Below are 19493 nucleotides of genomic sequence, written 5' to 3'. Positions count from 1 at the left end.
CCCCAACTTTAGGCGCATGAACACAGAGCGCTACCAAGAGGAGGTCCTCTCTCTCTTGGATGGTGCACCAGATCCCGCTGCAGTCGGCACAGACGCTGCTCTGCAGCACCTCACCAAGAAATCCTCAGGGCCGCGTAGGCAGCTGCTCCGCCGCCCCCACGGCAACCACCGGTACACTCCCATCGCCTCCCGCCAGAAATCAGGGAGACGATCAGGGAGAGAAACCAACTCTTTAGAGAATGGCAACTAACACGACAGCCTCGCACCAAAGCCCACCTAAATCACATGCGCCGTGAGATAAAGGCATCTGTGGAGGCCAACCGCAACAGGGAATGGGCAGACCTAGTGGCAACACTAGACCCTGCAGACGGCAATGCGTGGCGCATCGCGAAGTCATTCCTGAGACGTCGGCGTCGCGTCCCACCTATCCAGGTAGGACACGACGTTATCAGCCACCCAGATGAAAAGGTGAACGTGCTGGCTGACCACTTCGCAGCGTCTTTCACCCCAATGGAAGACGTTGTGGACGTGGAACACGTCCGCCTAGTTCAAACACAACTACCCACCTTCCTGGCAGCCAGGGAAGAGGGAGCCTCTTGATTGGCCTGTACCGGTGGGGAGTCCAGCAGGACAGTGGCTACTTGTGAAGCCACGCCTGGTGGCGCTACGCCCTTTGGGGCCGCCTCCGGCAGGGCAGTGTCCTCTTGGTTGGACATGCCTGGCGGGGCTCCCGGCGGTACTGTGGCCTCTTCCCTGGCTGTGCCTGGCAGTGTGGCTGCTAATTCGTAGCGCATAAACCTCTGGTAGGCTTTTTCCGCTGCCTCGCGTTCGGAGGCTGACGTGGCTTTGGCTATGCGGTTCGTAATACCGAATAACTCGACCCCTGTGAGAGGGCGATAACCTGGGGGGGCGGCTGAGGCGTCGACCGTGGTCGTGGCCTGGGTTGCCGCCGGTTGTCAGTCGGACGTTGCCGCCGTCAGAGAGCGCTTGGACGGGGCGGAGTCCTCTGTGGCCATGTGTTCGCCGTTTTTCGGGTCCATTTGGCGGGAGCGAGAGAGATAGAAAAGATGGAAATTTCTATCTAGTGATCGCGGACTGGTCCCACGTGAAGGGGGTCCTGGGTCACAGCTTTCCCTATCGGTCCCTAGGCGCGACGCAAATCGATTCCTGAATCGATTTGTGTCGCAGCCAACGACGAGGTGTGCACGACAATTTCGCCGCTAACGTACTCGCAAGCGAGTCGTCAGCAGTGGAGAGTCTGCTGCAGCTTCAGCCACGCGGCCGACGTTGACCAGCGTGCCTTGACAATGGCGCGCGGACAAAGGCGTGCGAGACACAAAGGCGCGAGCGGAACAAAGTGCAGCGCGGAGCATAAGCAACCGGTTGCTGCGGCGGCTCAGCGCAGATTACGCGTGCGTGGCAAGCTCCTGAGGACTTATATCCACTCCCCACATGGGCCGTTCCCTCTGCGGTCCGCGCCCGCAGGCAGACACGCGTCGGCAGTCGCGGAGATGCAGGGGTCGGCGTCTGTGGCAGCGTCGGTGTAGTTGCTATGTCCGCCCAGCTCACCATATCGCTTTCGCTTCTAAGTGTCTTCTTAATTATACTCAATGCTGGTTCCCAGGCCTTCCTAAGATTATAACTGCAGTCTCGGTTGATGAGTCCGTCCCTGGTGCAAGTTTCGATTGCCACTGTCCCAGTATTTAGAAGTCTGGGCCAAGATCTTGGTATGCTCGTAATCCATGTCGTGTTTTTCGGACAAACAGTGCTCTGTAACTGCCGACTTGTTAGGATACTTCAGTCGTGTGTGCCTCTGATGTTCTCAGCAACAATCTTTGATGGTGCGCACTGTCTGTCTGCTATAAGTATTACCACACTGTCAGGGAACTTTTTGTGCACGGGGTCCCGACGCCACACGTGGTGTTACTCAAATCGTATCTGGAAAACCGCACTTTACACGTGCGCTTGGAGGAGGGAGTGTCCACCCAACGCCCAATTCGGGCTGACGCTCCACGAGTGGCGCAAGTGTCGCTGGCGCTATATGCCGACCATACGGCGCTACTCGGCCGCAGCATGAATTTTCTTGAAATGAGGCGCCAACTCCAGCTTGGGTGCGAAGAGCTTGGAAGGTGGTCCACAAAATGGCGGCTCAAATTCAATGCCGCAAGAAGCCAAGCAGTCGTATTCTCTAAACGACTGCTTCCACCTGATCTTGAGCCGCTCACAATCGCGGGAGGCCCTGTCCCGTGGTGCAAGACCGCTCGGTACCTCAGGGTTACCCTCGATCAGAGGCTGAAGTTTAGCCCCCACATTCAGGATATAAAGGGTAGGGCTATAGGACGTCTACGGACCCTATTCAATCTACTTAACCCGACCTCGACGCTTCCCCCCCGCCACGGCATCACCCTGTACCTGGCACTGGTCCGCCCAGTGCTGGAATATGCAGCCGTGGTGTGGGGAAATGCAGCCGAGACCCAACAGCCCAATTACATGAGCAGACCGGGATCCTGCTGCTCAAGGAGAGATTTCGTCAAACGGCAAGACAGTTCTACCAAGAGACCAATAGGTCACAGAACAGGATCGTACAGGCACTGGGCCACAACATCCACCGCAGGCCGACCACACGTTGGCCTGACCTGTTGTGAGACTAAAATCTCATAACAGTCAAAGGATGCCATGCATCCGAAAGGCCGGTTCAAAATTAAGTCAGTTCCCTAAATTCAACGAGTCATGTTCTGCAGGAATAGCGCTAGGCGCTCACCCTGCCATACCGCGAGCATAGGACCGCTCGTTAGGAAAGTGAGTGAGTGAGTGATTCAGGAGCTTGCCGCACCGGCACCGCACCAGTCTGCGCTGAGCCGCCGTAGCGAGAGGACGCTCTGGCTCAACGCAGCTGCTATGTTCCGCTCGCGCTATTGTTCTCGCGCGTCTTTGTCTGCGCGCCTTTATCAAGGTGCGTCGGTCAACGGCGTCTGCGTGGCAGAAGCAAAAGAGTGTCTCTCCTGCTAACCACTCGCCTGCGAGTTTGTTAGCGGTAGAATTGTCGTGTAAACTGCTACCGGCTGTGGCACAAATCGATTCAGGAATCGATTTGCGTCACGCCTAGGGAACGTTAGGGCACGCTGTGATCCAGGACCCCCTTCACGTGGGACGGGTCCGCGGTCACTAGAGCTAGGAAATACCATCATTCCATCTCTTTTCAGCTGCCCTATGGACCCGAGTTGGGACCTAACCGCCACGGAGGATTCTGCCCCGACAGAGCGCGCTCTGGCGGCGGCAACTTCCGCTCCACCCGCTTCTAACGACACCATGTTCTTAGTCGACACTTCTAATGCCCCCCCCCCCCCCCCGCAGGCTATCGCCCCCTCTCTGGGATAGAACTGTTCGCGATAATGAATCGCATGGCAAAAGCCACCACAGTTCCAGAAAGGGAGGCTGCAGAAAAAGTGTATGAAATGTTCGTGTGCTACGACCTTGCCACCGTAAAGACGCAACGGCTGCAAAGCGAGACGTCCATGTTGCCGAGTGAACTGCTGCGCTCGGCCACAGAAGAGGAGATTGTTCCGCCGGGAGCCCTGCTGGGCGCAGCAACTCAAGATGTTGCTGCTCCGGCGGAGGCGGCCCCGATTGGTGTTGCGCCACCGGACCTGGCTACCCAAGAAGCCAGTGCGCCGCTGGTCGCCCAAACGGACGATCCCAGTCAAGAAGCCGCTAGTTCGCCAGTTCTCGCAGCGCAAGGACAGACTGACTGCGACCACCCCGTCCCCAAACGGCCTACAACTACTCCAGATTCTCTGGAAATACCAGAGGCCAACCTGGAGACACTTCTATCGGCAGAAATGCCAATGGAAGAGCAACAGGCATTAAGAAAACGGCCGGCCACCTCCGACTCAGACGAACAGTCTGTAACAACTGCGCCTGATAGGCGACAAACCAAGAAGAAGGCTGCAACAACAGACGCCCCCACAGCACCCCCAGCAGCCGATGAAGACGGTTTCACTGCACGGAACCAGCAGCACACTGCCAAGCCCAAGAGGCTTGAACATGTGCTTCCCCCACCTCCAACCACGTCAAATCGTTTCGCAGTGGCAACCGAAGAGGTCATGGAAGCAGAACCAGCCCCCCCCCCCCCAGTACGTAAACAGATACGCCCTCCTCCGGTAGTCATGAAGTGGCAGGATGACTTCGTGAACTTCTGTAACAAAGATGTCATAAAGGTCAAGTCGTTCAAGGTCACAGGGAACGACCTGTACAAGGTCTTCCCAGCGACCTTGGACGAACATAAAAAGCTTATGGAGTTTGTTAGGGAGCAGGGACTCCACTGTTACACGCATAACCCAGAGTCCCTAAAACTCCTGAAAGTGGTTATACGCCATCTTCCTCTTAAGATGGATCATAACCACCTAAAACATGAACTTTCTGAACAGGGCTACGCCGCCCGCACTGTAGAACTTACGACGTCCCCCCGGACCCATAAGAAGATGCCACTGTTCCTCATTGTCCTGGTGGACAACGAGGACAACAGAAAGATTTTCCAGTTGGAAAACATCGCGGACGTCGACGTCACAGTCGAACCGTTCCGGGCCAAGGGAAAGAGAGCACAATGCTACTCTTGTCAGGGCCTCGACCACGTGGCGTACAACTGTACAATTCCAGTTCGATGTGTAAAGTGCGCAGGCCCGCACCAAAGCTGCGACTGCGCCAAAAAGCGCGAAGAGCAGCCCCAATGCTGCAACTGCAGTGAACCGCACGTTGCCAGCTATAGGGGCTGCATCGCGTTCAAGGCACGCAACCGACGCAAGGCTGCTAAGAGAGTGCAGCCTGGCGTTAGTTTTGCTTCTGTTGCTGGGAGGCAAACTACCGAACAGTGACCCCCACTTCGTGGCGACCGCCGCCAACCCACCCGCAGCCACCCACAAAACCGGAAATCACTGCCGCTGGGCCACACCCACCTCCTACTTCGGCTCGCGCCGAAGACGAACAGCCAGCCCCCGTTGCTGAGAGTCTCGTCGGAGAACAGTGCAGGCCAGGTCCTGCCCCAGCGCCGCCCGCCCCCGCGGCCGCGGGCGCTATCGCCGGCGATCTACAGACTCTTCTACAGACACTAAACACAATCGTGTCACAGCTTCCCACGCTAGCCTCCGCAGCTGCGACGGCCCTCCAGGCCATCGCCCAGCCCCCCAGGCACGGATAACAACCACGCACATGCCCTGAATGTTTGCTTCTTCAACGCAAACAGCCTAGTACCACAGCAGGGTGAGTTTAGGGAATTTCTCCACAGCGAGGCAGTGGATATCTGTCTCGTCTGTGAAACGTTCCTAAAACCCGGAGTGCACGTCAGGGTCGCGAATTACAACAGCTACCGCACCGACAGACTGACCCACGGCGGTGGTAAGGCGACTTACGTCAGGTCGTCCCTGCGGCACTATCCCGTGCAATTACTGCAGCTCGACACCCTCGAAGCCGCCACTGGTGCGGTCGTCCACACATCCATCGGCAAAATCTCCTTCGTGGCTGCCTACCGGCCGCCGCAGGGTGTTTTGCAAGAAGCTGACTTCGACTCCCTACTGGCCATGGGGTGGGGGGGGGAGAGGGGGGGGGGAGGGGGCAGCTGTTCATCGCTGGGGACTTCAAAGCAAAGTCCAGCCACTGGAACTCCCGCCTCACCAATGTCAGTGGGCGTCGACTCGAACGCGCCGCCCTAAGACACTGCGCCATCAGCCTAGGGCCCTACGACCGTATCTACCACCCAGTGCGAGGACAACCTGACGTGAAACACATCGCCATACTGAGGGGAGTCGATCGGTTTACGACTGCCGAGACGAGGACGGCTTTGTCATCCGGTCACTTGCCGGTGATCTTTGACATAGACGTCGTCGGCGCGGCGGTGCGGGCCGGCCGTCCGTCCTTCAGGAAGGTCAATGTCGAGCACTTCCAAGACGAGGCACGGGCATACCTCAAAAATGCTCCTGACCCAGAAGAGGTGGGGGCGGAAGCCACCATCACCTCCCTAAATCAGGCGCTCCTGCAAGCTGCAGAGGCGGCCACTCCTGGTAGCCCTCGACAGCCACAAGACAGGTCACGTCGCCTCCCGCAAGAAATACGCGAGCTCATCGTGGCAAAAAACAATCTTTTTCGCGAGTGGCAACTGGCAAGGCAGCCAGCGACGAAACGCCGCGTAAACCGCATGCGTCGTGCCATCACTGCGGCCGTCCGCGAACAGCGCAACAAAGCATGGGCCGAACTCGTCGAGTACCTTGACCCGGACGACGGCAGTGCACGGCGTGTCGTGAGAGGTTTCCTGCGCCGCAGGCAGCGCATTCCCCCGCTGCAGATTGGCTAGGATCACGTATGTGAACCTCACGCCAAAGCAAGCGTCCTGGCCGATGCTTTCGAGGCTAAATTCCGGCCTGTAGCAGACATCGACGAGGTCCACGTCCAGCTCGTGGAACAACGTCTTCCTACGTTCCTCGCCGCGCGAGATGATGAGGATGTCATAGACAGCACCACCGCCGAAGAAGTCGCTCTGCAACTCCGTTCACTGAACGCCAAGAGGGCAGGCGGCAACGACGGCATTCCTAACCTACTCCTACAGCATCTCCCCCAGGACTACCACCCATGGCTGGCCTCCATCTTTAACAAGATACTTGCTTCGGGTGTCTACCCCTCGGTGTGGAAGCACGCCGAGGTGGTGACCATCCCAAAACAGGATAAGGACCCCCAGTTGCCGTCCAGCTACAGGCCCATAAGCCTCCTCCCATGCCTCTCGAAGGTTTTCGAAAGGCTTTACGTGAGGCGACTCCTCCGGCACGTGGACCAAGAACAAATACTGCCAGACGAGCAGTTTGGTTTCCGTGGAGGCCATTCCACCACCCACCAGCTGCTCCGTCTCGTAGAACCCGCGATGAGAGCGCTGGAGACGAGGGAATACCTTGGGGCGGTATTCCTGGACGTCTCCCGCGCCTTCGACTCCGTGTGGCATGACGGCCTCGTTTAGAAACTGTTTGTACTCGGGGTACGGACATCGCACGGAGTCCTTATCAGTTCTTACCTCTCTGACAGGACCTTCCACGTCCGGGCGGACCAGGGAACGTCCACAGACAGGCCTATCCGTACCGGAGTACCGCAGGGGTCCGTACTTGGCCCCTGCTGTACTCTCTTTTTACGTACCGCGAGTGGACAGAGTAGAGCTGGCCCTCTACACGGACGACACTGCTCTGTTCACTCGCAGCATGAATGCGCATACGATGGGACGTCGCCTCCAACAAGGCTGTGAAGCACTTGGTGCGTGGGCCACCAAGTGGCGTCTATAATTCAATGCTGGATAGGGCCAGGGGGTGGCTTTCACGAAGCGGAAAGTGCCGCCAAACCTAGAACAATTACACATCGTGGGAGGCCCCATCCCGTGGTCGAAAACGGCAACGTATCTCGGTGTGAGATTGGACCAGCGGCTCACTTGGGCCCCACACATTCAGTGGATCAGAAATAAAGCGATAGGGCGGCTTCACGCCCGCTATCCCTTACTAAACCCGGAGTCGACATTGCCCTCACGCCACGGCATCACGCTATATCTGACACTGGTACGCCCGGTGTTAGAGTACGCGGCCGTGGTGTGGGGTAGTGCCGCCGACTCCTCCATACGCTCCCTACAACGTGTACAAAACAAGGCGCTCAAGCTTGCGCTGCACCTTCGCTCATTCTATCCTACCACCTTCCTCCATGAAGACACTGGTCTCCTGATGCTGTGAGACCGATTTCGAGTCTTAGCACGTCAGTTCTATGAAAGAGCGGGTCAATCCCACAACCGGCTCATACAGGGCTTGGGCCAGCAGCCACACCACCGACCAACTACCCGTTGGCCGGACCTGTTGTGGGAATAACCTATTCCCCCAACAGCACCAGGACGAACCCCATATCATAGCGAGGACCCCACAAACAGATAGGACGCCTTTTAAAACTTTTTTCCAGGTTCTGCAGGCACAGCACTTAAGTGCTTACCCTGCCCTTACAAGTACCTCAGGAAGGCACGACAGTCTCGCAGTCAGGAGCTTGCCGGTCATTCCGAGCTGCACTTTCCCTCAGAGTGGGAGTCGTATACTTGGTGTTTACCTTTGTTCCGAGCTGTTTTTGTTCGTGCTGCATGGTGTGGCGCTACGGCGACAGCACTCGGCCGTGAGGGCGTTTCAATCGCTTGATGTTCGTCTTCGAGCACACAGGCGAGAAAGATTGTGTGTTTTACAGGACTGTTCATGGTGCTCGTCGAAATTCCTGGCTAGGTGGGATCAAAGCGCACAACTGAACGAAAGTGACGTTCTTACGCCAACACCCCAACATCATCCTGCAGAGGCCCCTCTCTGCATCTCTGCATCCTCCGAGTTTAGGGAGTATTCTGAGCCAGGGTCTGTGGTGCCACACGGTAATCCGCGTTCGTGTCGATCATGGTCAGCAGTGCACTTGAAACCCTGCAGTGTTAACCGGGGTGCATCTGACACTCCCTGCGTGGTGTCTGGTGGACTTTTCCAATGCCAGAAGTCTAAGGTAATAGATTCTGCTTACACTGCAACCCCAGGCTCTCACAGCCTAACCACCATGAGTGAACACAAAACAACATGCAAGGAGGGTGAACCAAGTGGGTCGGCCCCCAGCCAACCTAAACGGAAGGCCACAAAGATGGACGCAGCTCTGGCAATGCATCTTCTGGACACAAAAGATATCTGCATGGATTGTTCTGTTTCCACCTCAAAGAAATTTGCGGCCCTGCCACAAGATGCTACTGATTCTTCCCCCTCAGGGGTGGCACAGAAAAAACACCCAATCCAGAGTGTGGGGCGGTGGGAAGTTTTTGTAACAATAATTTAATTAATTGCAGGATAAACGCTTGCATGTAGAATCAGTTTCTGGCTTTTAGAATGTTGTTAATGCTGTCTTTCGCCGTTCTCAACACTGGCTCTCTATTTACTTTTTTGGCACCCAGAAAGTGATTTAATAAAACCTGGAACCAGTAATTAGAGATCCTAGTGCCCACTTCATTTGAGATACCATTATAGCTGCAGCTTATAGCTCTGAGGAATTAGGAGATTGTCCGGGATTTCTAATCAAAAACGGTTTTCCAAAATAGTTGAGTATATTCTGAAATTCACTGATAAAAAAAAAAACACAAGTATCCCTACAACCTAACTAACAGAGCAGTTCAGAGTCTAATGCGCTGATGCAATTATGAATGTCCGAATTAAATATTAAATAGAATGCTCGCCATAATTTGATGAAAATATTTCATCAAACGCCACGCTAAATATTTGGTAGAATGTCTGTCCCGCGACGGCGCGTGAAAATACGACAATACGCAAACTGAAGCTAGATAATGAAAATCATTCCAGAATTAACACTTCACATGAAATGTTTTCATGGTTCCGCGTATCTCTAGTAACTTAATACGGCACCCGAGGCTGTTTGTAGCAGATACACTGATGCGACGCGACTACCGACACAGATGGCGTGTCATTCAGCGTCTGAAGAGAACTGGGGCCTTGCTTCGACGACGACGACGCACATGATGGAGGGTTGAACCCTCAGCCGGGAACGAAGTTCTAGCGCTATGTTAATGCGCTTCTCCTTCTTCATTGGTGAGGTGATGTGGGTGTGACATGACGGGTGGTACTGGCCTTGACTGTTGTGCTGGATTTTTTTTTTCTTTTGAAAATGACAGATTAAAGGACAGTGAGAGAGACAGTGAGAGAAAGGGAAAACGAAAGGCCAAAGTGACTGGCCGGTGGTTATGGTGAGTCTCCGCTACGCCTACCGACACAGATGGCGTGTCATTCAGCGTCTGAAGAGAACTGGGGCCTTGATTCCTCGCGCAGTGTTCTTATATATAAAGCCGCGGTGCGGACGGCGAAGGGAACGCGTGATCTTTCCGGCTCTCTCGACTAGCCGCTGGCCTATTAACGCACCACTTCAAGTTACATAATAATTTATAGCTTCTTTTGCTGATGGCCGATGAAGCTCTTAATTTAAACGTGCATTCAGCACGCAGGTAAGTATTGATAATAAAATTTTGACGTGGCTAAGTTAAATATTTTGGGCGAGAGAATTAATTAAATTACACTGCACGCAGTAGATGAGCTCTGAACTGGCCCTTTTGAGATCCGCTATCGCTATAATTTTATAGGTATTCAAAAGAAACTTTACACATCTTCATCGTCATAGCGGACCTCCAACCTATTTAAATCTAAACATCCTAGCCTTATTTATTAGCCTACTTAATCTATCTTGCTTCCTTCAGTTTTGAGATGAAAACCAGAAAATCATGAATTTCCACTAAAATCTTAATTTGTGAAATCCAAAGTACTGTTATTATTAAATCATTATGAAAGATCAATCTAAATATAAATTTTGAAGTCTCTAGCTCTTTTCTGTTGCGCCAATGATTTTTTCAGAAAAACGTCCAAATTTCGAAAATGGCTGAAGTTATCGAACTGATATTTAACACACATTAATTTAGTATTATTTCTGACATGCTAGAAAAGTTTTAGTTCATTTGCTTGATTTTTACAGTATTGCGCAACATTTATGACGTCAGAGCTAGTTACAGCAGACTGGCTCGCACACAATGGAAACTGATGTGAATTTATTACAGCGTGAGTAGGCTGCTTCCCTACATCACCCTCTACTTAAATTTTTGTTTATGAATGTTAATGAATGAAAAAAAATTTAATTACAAAAAGGGAAGCAAGAGTACAGCTTAACTTCCTATAAAAAACCAAAATTGAAATGTAAACATGTAGAAACATTAAAGAAAACTGATTACCTACATTAATTATTTAAATTGTGGGCATGTTCACTGCCTTTTAAACAATGTCATTACTTAAAATTTTAAGCAAAGTCAATGAAATATTTTGGCATACATATTGCCTTAGACAAACAAACACATACAAATTGAAAAATTATAAAAATCTTAGATCCATTAAATACATTAAATACATTTTTACATACACAAATTCAAAGAAAATAACATGATACATAAACAGATTAATATCTCTTAGCAGTCTTTTCTAAACCTGAAAGAAAAGTTCACAAATAATTTTTACACACGTGGTTGTAGCCGCTTTGGCTGGCGTCCTACACTTCCATTCACAAGGGTAGAGGAGGGGAAGTTGCTATGGTGTGCGTCCTTCACGTTCTCTCTAAATTACATGGGGGAAAGGGGAGGGGTCACTGTGAGTTGTGTCCAAGTCACTCCACGCTTTCACGCAGCTACCAGGCTGCCATTATCTGGTTTGTCCTGTAGAACAAACAAAAAGAGTGCCTCAGACTCTGTTCACTTAACGTCTATGGGTGGGTCACAATGAAATGGGGATATATACATTTTATCCTTTGATATTTTGTTGGAACAAAGTTAACAGAACTTTTCCAATATCACTCTCGTGGTTACTTAATTGTCATAAAATCGTTAAACAAATGGCTCAAAACGCCTTTAGTCATGTATTAGAGAAAATTTATGCTCCTAAGGCATACAATCATAAATCCTATCTAATCTGAATTTATTATTTCTGGGCCGGAACACTGAACCAATGCTCGGTACATTCCTGATACATTTTCATTTTAAGCACTTAACTGACTCATCTTTGATTACTTTATTCTTAGAGATAGTATGAGTATGATTAGTGGTTGTTTTCTCAGCTTCTTTGTACATGTGAGTAACTTTTGGTAATAGTACAGTTGTGAGTGTTCAAAACACACTACGTTTAGTTGACTACTAAATCCACTTATTGGTCCTCTGCTGTTGTCAGTTCCACATCTGCAATTAGGTACTTACTTACTTTGAAGTGTATTTATGCTGAGCTAAAATAATGTTTCATGTCTGTCAGTATGTTATTTATTTATTTTGCTAGTGTATGAACTTATTTAACACTCACTCCATTTAAATTTAAAGCATAGGAAAGCACATTTATCTCATATTCATAGTGTATTGCAGCTGATTAGTTTGCTCACGTGGCAATCCATTTCCACTCGATCGGACGCTGAAACCTCAGGTAGTCTCTCTCAGACCTACCACTAAAGTGCATCAAGTAATTATGGACGAGCGTAATGCTAAATTTCTTAAACCTATAGGACACCATGAGCTACTCTGTCTCATCTAACATACGGGTACCTATGGTCGCATTCACGCCTCCAACTCATAACCTCAATACGTGTAGGTGTATCCTGTCACACACTACACTAAAATAATGGCCAGCTCCAACCTTATAAATACTTCAGGGACGTGTCCTTCACGTCTCAACCACAAACACTGCTCAATTCTATTACATTGCCTTTCCTTGCTACACCAGGTGAGTTTAATCTTACAACTTATCTGCATATTTTTCCTAACACTAAGCAATCTCTTTTACTATTTCTTAGTTAGCTCTAATGCATACACTAGGTTTCACTACCACTTCAGATACTGCTTGTACATGAATTCATATATCTCTTTAAATTACTGTTGGTGGACCATTTCCAATAAAACAACACTTTTTAGTTACTACATTACCAGGGTACTATACATAATTGTTACTCAAATACATTTTATATCTTCATTACGTCATACTTCTCTATTGTTTGTCACTATTAGGTTTGTCACATTAGGTATTTTTCTTCACTAATCGGTAGATAGAATGGTTACATAACTCATGGCTTGATAGCCATGACAGAAAATTTTCATGTCTGGAAAGAAGAGGTCGAAATTTTTGAGGACAGGAAAGAGGAAGAATGAGTGAGACCTGAAAGGGAAAGAAGATCTCACACAGCTGGGACTGCACAGCTGCCACACTGTGTAGAGGTTACAGAACACCCTCCTCCCTACAGCATTTATTAGCTTAATGCTGGCTTGATAGTCATAACGGAAAATTTTAGTATTTGGAGAGAAAAGGTCGAAATTTTTGAGGACAGGAAAGAGGAAGAATGAGTGAGATCTGAAATGGGAAAGAAGATCTCACACAGCTGGGACTGCACAGCTGCCACACTGTGTAGAGGTTACAGAACAACCTCCTCCCTACAGCATTCATTAGTTTAATGCTGTAAAGAAGAGTTAAAAATTTTAGGTGGATAGAAAAGATGAAGAGTGAGTGAGACCTGAAAAGGAAAGAAGATCTCACACAGCTGGGACTGCACAGCTGCCACACTGTGTAGAGGTTACAGAACAACCTCCTCCCTACAGCATTCATTGGTTTAATGCTGTATTAATAACCATACCGGAAAATTTAATGTATGAAAGAAGAGGTCGAAATTTTTTTGTGGATAGGAAAGATGAAGAATGAGTGAGACCTGAAAGGGAAAGAAGATCTCACACAGCTGGGACTGCACAGCTGCCACACTGTGTAGAGGTTACAGAACAACCTCCTCCCTACAGCATTCATTGGTTTGAGAAATTTTAGGTGGATAGAAAAGATGAAGAGTGAGTGAGACCTGAAAAGGAAAGAAGATCTCACACAGCTGTGACTGCACAGCTGCCACACTGTGTAGAGGTTACAGAACAACCTCCTCCCTACAGCATTCATTCACTACCTATGAATTTCTTTAGGTCGATCACGTTCCTGAGACCTAATAGCTTCTTACTTTTAGGGTACTCCAGCCTATATGCATTGGCATGTGGTTTTCCTATGATCCTGAAAGGTCCTTGGTATACGAACATGAATTTCTTTGTTTCTGCATTTACTTTCTTTGATTTTTCTTTGGTTTTGACAAGGACTAATTGACCTATTTCAAAGCTAGTAGGTACAGCTTTTGCGTCATGACGCTTCTTCCTTTCCAACGCTCTTTTTCTCATATTAGCCCTAGCCTTTAGTTTCTTCTCGTCTGTGGATATTTGCGTTAGAATAGGGAATTCTACCATATCTGCAATCACATTGTGCGGTTCTTGGCCAAACATCAATTCGCAAGGTGCAAAACCAGTTGCATCATGTCTTAAGTTGTTAATTACATTCTCAAAATACTTAATGTGCTCTGCCCAACTTGAGTGTTTCCGAGCACAATAAGTTCTGCAAAGCCTATTCAATTCCCTCATAATACGTTCACTCATATTTCCTTGGGGGAAATATGCAGATATTTTCAGATGTTTCACGCCGGCCTTATCTAGACATTCCTTAAATCTATCAGAAGTAAATTGAGGTCCATTGTCTGACAGCAAATTCTTCGGAACGCCAACGTTCACGAAGAAATCTTTTTCCAACTTTTCAACCAATGTTTTTGCATTTGCTCTTTTAATTGGGTATAGCTTAACATATTTACTGAATCCATCCACCACAACAAAAACATGGGTACAACCACCTCTCGAAACAGGAAGAGGGCCAAACAAATCACAAGCCAGTAATTCTAGGGTTTCAGTTGGCTCTACTGAATGCATATCCCCTTGTATTCTGGTGTTGGCAGCACGGACTTTCTGGCACACTACACACGATGCTAGACGCTTGGCCACACGGCGGTACATGTTGTCAAACACAACCTTCTCTTGTAATTTTGCAATGCACTTCTTTGCACCGTAGTGCCCATACCTCAAGTGTACATAGTCGATTAGTAAGTCTACATGTTGTGAGGGAAAGCACAGCTTCCACTCAGAAACACCTACCTTTTTCCTCCTAAACAGAATACCTTTATGCAGACAATAGTATTGTGAAACCTTAGGATAGTTCGCATTTCCTAAATAGCTCTTCACTAATTTCAGTTGGTCATCTGCATTCTGCTCACGTCTCAAGTTCTTAATCACCCTCTTTAATGCACTTTCTTCCTTTACTTCGTGCAATGCAAACATACGAACTTCATTTAGGTCTGTTGCTATAATTCCCGCGTCATCACAGAGCTCTGCACTTCTAGATAACCCATCAGCTACCAGATTGTCTTTCCCTTGAATATATTTAACCTCAAGGTCAAACTGCTGGAGATACAATGACCATCTTACCAAACGAGCATTCCTCAATTTACATGTCTTCAAAAAGGTCAATGCCTTATGGTCACTGTAAACTATTATCTTGTGACCTAATAGATACTGCTCAAACTTCTGTACCCCAAATACAATTGCCAACGCTTCTAGTTCAGAGATGCCATAATTTCTCTCTGCTGCCTGTAAAGATCGACTTGCGAAAGCTATAGTCTTGTGCACTTCTTGTTCGTTCTCTATTTCTACTTGGAATACCTCCACAGCTATACCATAGCCACTAGCATCAACAGACATGCAGAATGGTTTTTCAAAATTAGGATGATATAAAATTGGACTATTAATTAAAGATTGTTTAAGCACCTCAAACGCCTGTTGACATTCTGCTGTCCAAACCCAAGGGGTATTCTTTTTCAGCAGGAGGTGAAGACAGGGAGCATTAAAAGCCTGATCACTAACAAAACGCCTATAGAAGCCGAAAAGACCGAACATTGATCTCAATTGCTTCTTGTTTCTGGGAGCCTCAAATTTTTCAATGACTGCTAGCTTGCCTGGGTCAGGCAGAATACCTTTTCCACTTATCCTATATCCCAAGAAACCTATTTCCTCTTTAACGCACTCTGTCTTTTCAATCTTTAGTTTCATGCCACCTCTCTCAATAGCCTCTAACACTTCCTCTAATAAAGCTATGTGTTCTTCCCAGGTAGGAGTTGCTATTAACAGATCATCTACGTAAACTGTTATTTTATTGCTTAAAGCTGGTCCTAAAACATGGCACATCGCACGTACGAAGGCACAAACAGAGATATTAAGTCCGAAAGGTACCACACGGTATTGGTAACAAACTCCTTCGTACAAGAAAGCTGTGTACTTCCTTGAACTTTCAGCCAGTGGCAAATTCCAATATCCACACGTGATGTCCATAGAAGTTAAGAATTTTACTCCCCGGAACTTTTGCAATAACTCGTCCATGTTCTGCGGTCTATCACTTTCCCTAACCACTATTTCATTCAACCAACGAGCGTCCAAGACCAATCTGACACTCCCGTCTCTTTTTGGTACAACAACAAGAGGATTATTGTACTCACTGACCGCTTTCTCAATCACACCCCACTCCAGCATTCTCTGTATCTCCTTTCGAACCGCCTCCTTCCTAGCTACATGTATTTGGTATGGCTTCCTGAAAAACACTTGGCCGGGTTTCACCTGTTAATTGACATTCATAACCTTTGACTATGCCAGGTCGATCTGAAAATACCTTATGATGCCTTTTTAGAACCTGTCTCAGTTCTTCCTTCTGATTGGCTGAAATCTTATCGATTTCCTGCAATTTAGCTTCTATTTTGTCCACGATAATTGTTTCTTCTTCTTCTTCTGTGTTTAGCTTACTTGTACTAAGATTAACACCTTCGTCCCAATACCTCCTATTTTTCAGAACTCGTATAGGCAGCTCCCAAGTTTCATGATCAGTTACTACATGTTTATCACTAAAAGGGACTGTAATTACTCCGGTTATTGGCAAGACCATTTTTAATTGGCTTCTTTCAAAATCAACAACACTCTGATATTTCGACAAGAAATCTATGCCAATTAAAACCTCAATACTGAGATTGTTTACAATGAAACATGGATGATCAATTAAATTACCATTAATGTTAAAGGGTAGTAAAGCTTCTTGCTTTACCGTTTTTGACACCTTGCCAGTAGCACCAATTATTCTTAGTCCTGATACCCTCATTACTGTAAGCTTGTCTTTACCAGGTAATGCATCAAAGAAGGACTGAGATATTGCACTCACCTCACTTCCACTATCTAAGAGACAACGTACATTGATACCCAACATATTCACTATTATTATAGGGTGGCTTATTCTAGGTTGTACAGGTGGTTCCTCAAATTCATCTAGTAGTTCCTTTTGGATTTGTCTCCAACTAAAGTGATCGACATCTGTCTTCATTACATTTAGGTCACAGTGTGTAGGGTTTCCTGAATTACATTTTCAGCTGCCTTTTCCAGTCGGTCTATTAATTTTAAATCGAAACACCGCACGGCTTCATTACATTTAGTTTGCTGAACATAACCCAAATTACTGTAGTCTGAGCGATTCTGCGTCTCCAGACCGGGCATAACACTAGTTACAGCTAAACCACTTTTACCATTATCGTCGGTTTCCTTCTCAAGTGACAACTGGTCACAGCTACTGGGTTCATCGACCCTCAACAGCCTACCCTCTACATTCTCACTTATCTCCTGTCCTAAATCTATTAGTACATTATCAACATCCTGCACAGGCACTTTAGATAAGAGCACATCATCTTCATCGTAAATATAAGCATGAATTTCTTCTGCTTCTTCACCTGTAAATTCAGTATTTTGTAGCTCGTCCCTATCGTTACACTGCTGAGCTTTCTCTTTCTCTTCCCACTTAGAAAGCGTCTCTAACACGGTATCTATCAAATACTGTGAGTGATCTAATATTTCTGTTGTATCCTTAGATGCTACCGACACTTCATCCACCTGTTCAGTTTGAGTATTCTGATCTGTCTTACCAATTCTCTTAACTACTGGCATAGGAAAAGTAACCACCTGGTGAGCGCCAGTGTCCTCATAGACGGGAACTAGTTTTCCTGCCTCGGCCTACTGCTGTTTCCTTTATTTTCATTATAGTTAACTGGCATAGCATTGCTTTCCGTACTGTGGTTTACATGCATATTTTTGTTTGGCACAACATTACTGTCATTTGAATGCCATTGTTGGTTCTGATAATTATTTCCCCAATTCCTACCTCTCTTAGGACGGCGAACACCTACTGTTCTAATGTTTACATTGCCACTCTGCTCGTTCCTAAAATTACTATTACTGTTATTGGCATTTCTGTTATTACGTGCTTGCTCCTCATTGGCAGCAACACGTTCTACACGTTCCAAATACTCAATGAAACGATCCAGATTGTCTCTGGGGGCAGATATAATTCTCGTTTGCCAATACCATGGCAGTTTGGCTTCAAGACCTAGTATAATCATTTCTGGTTTTAGCCTTTCCGCCAAATGTGACAAACGTGAAATCCATGACCTAGCAAACTCTTTAATTGATTCCTTGCCTGCATTGAAGCGTTTTCCACTCCAAAATTCTCTCAACACTTCATTTTGCTTATTACTAGACCAATATTCATTAATGAAAGCTGTTTTAAATTCCGCTAATGTTTTACATTTCAACATACCATCAGCTGACCAACGCATGGCGTCACCTGCTAAATGGCTTCTAACAAACGAGATTTTCTCTCGTTCAGACCAAGTTGGTGGAATCACATCTTCAAAATCGTCCCAGAAATCTAGCGGGTGGATATTTTTATCTGGATCGAACCGCAAGAACTGCCGACACCCGATAAAAGCGGCGTTTGCAGCTACAACTTGTTGTATACTACCATTACCAGAAGTTACTGAAGCTACCTTACTTTCAATGTTAGCAATGTTAGTACTGATATTTTCTACTTTCATTTCAACATTATCTACTCTTTGCACAATATGAGTAGTGTCAGTTTTGATTGCTTCTACTTCTGCTTGACATATGTTTACTTTAATATTAACATCTTTAAATCTATCTGAGCACAATTCAGACTCCGCCTTGATCTTTTCTGTTAACTTGTGCTCCAGCTTCGCATCATCCATTTGGAAGTCTTTGCGAACCTCAGCAACTTCGGATTTTACTGTTTTATACATTTCAGAAAACTGTTGAGCAACCTTTTTCTTAATATCCTCATGGTTGTAATCAATTTTATAATTCAAACTGTCTAGATCCTCTTTCAACTTATTGCAACCAGCCTTGAAGGTATCGTCCATTACCTCCAATCGTTTATTGAAATTTGTTTGGCTGGCCATAATTTCAGACTTTAATTCAGCATTATTGGATTCTAATTTATTGTCTATTGCCTCAAACCGCATATTAAAATTTGTTTGGCTGGCCACAATTCTGTTATTTACCTCAATTATATCAGATTTTAACTCAGCTGTCATACTAGCATTACTGGCTGACATTTTTGCATTACTGGCAGCTATTGCTTGTAATATAACATTTAAATCAACAGCCCCAGCATCTTTGGGTTGTTCAGTAGCTGGCTTTTTATCACACTCAGGTGACGAAAAACTAGCTCCAATACCAGAATCATCAAAACTAAATGAAACTTCTGATTGATTAGTCATATCTAACTGCTCCTTCTTAAACTCTACCATCTCTGATGACTGTTTCATTTTTAATTCATCAGAGAAACTATCATCCAATAAATTTACAATTTCTACTTTCTTCTTTACTACAGGTGTCTCTATTATTGAATCATTGCCCCTTCGCACACTACTGTCAGGAGACAATACTTCATGTTTCACCTTAACATTACTACTTTCATGCATATTTACACTTGAACCGTTGTCTGAATTTACAGTTCCCTCAACAGACATAGGTTCTAATTTAAGTTTAAACTCAGTTTCTTTTGGCGGTTCCATCGCCGACAGTCTTTTAGTGCAGGTTAGTAAAATTTTTAACAGCTTTCCACTTAACTTAGTTCCTTCTGCACGACGTATGGCGTTGCCGG

General features: G+C 47.1%; 1 protein-coding gene across 1 annotated transcript; it reads left to right on the top strand.

Moving 5' to 3' along the window:
• The first annotated feature begins 3392 nt into the window (after positions 1-3392).
• Positions 3393-5194, top strand: LOC126470743 (proteoglycan 4-like). The gene is made up of 2 exons (XM_050098749.1): positions 3393-4046; positions 4853-5194. Exons 1-2 carry the CDS (start codon positions 3393-3395, stop codon positions 5192-5194), a joined length of 996 nt encoding a protein of 331 aa, XP_049954706.1.
• The last annotated feature ends 14299 nt before the right edge of the window (positions 5195-19493 follow it).

The sequence above is a fragment of the Schistocerca serialis genome, chromosome 3 (assembly GCF_023864345.2).
Source record: "Schistocerca serialis cubense isolate TAMUIC-IGC-003099 chromosome 3, iqSchSeri2.2, whole genome shotgun sequence".
In the NCBI taxonomy this organism is placed as follows: Eukaryota; Metazoa; Arthropoda; class Insecta; order Orthoptera; family Acrididae; genus Schistocerca; species Schistocerca serialis.
Note: the sequence above shows the minus strand (reverse complement) of the source record. Positions and strands in the feature narration are given on the sequence as shown.

Coding starts and splice junctions, on each gene's coding strand:
- LOC126470743 (XM_050098749.1), top strand. CDS start 3,393: ATGAATCGCATGGCAAAAGCCACCACAGTTCCAGAAAGGGAGGCTGCA. Junction 4,047..4,852: donor AGCCCAAGAGGCTTGAACAT/GTGCTTCCCCCA, acceptor TGTTGCTGGGAG/GCAAACTACCGAACAGTGAC.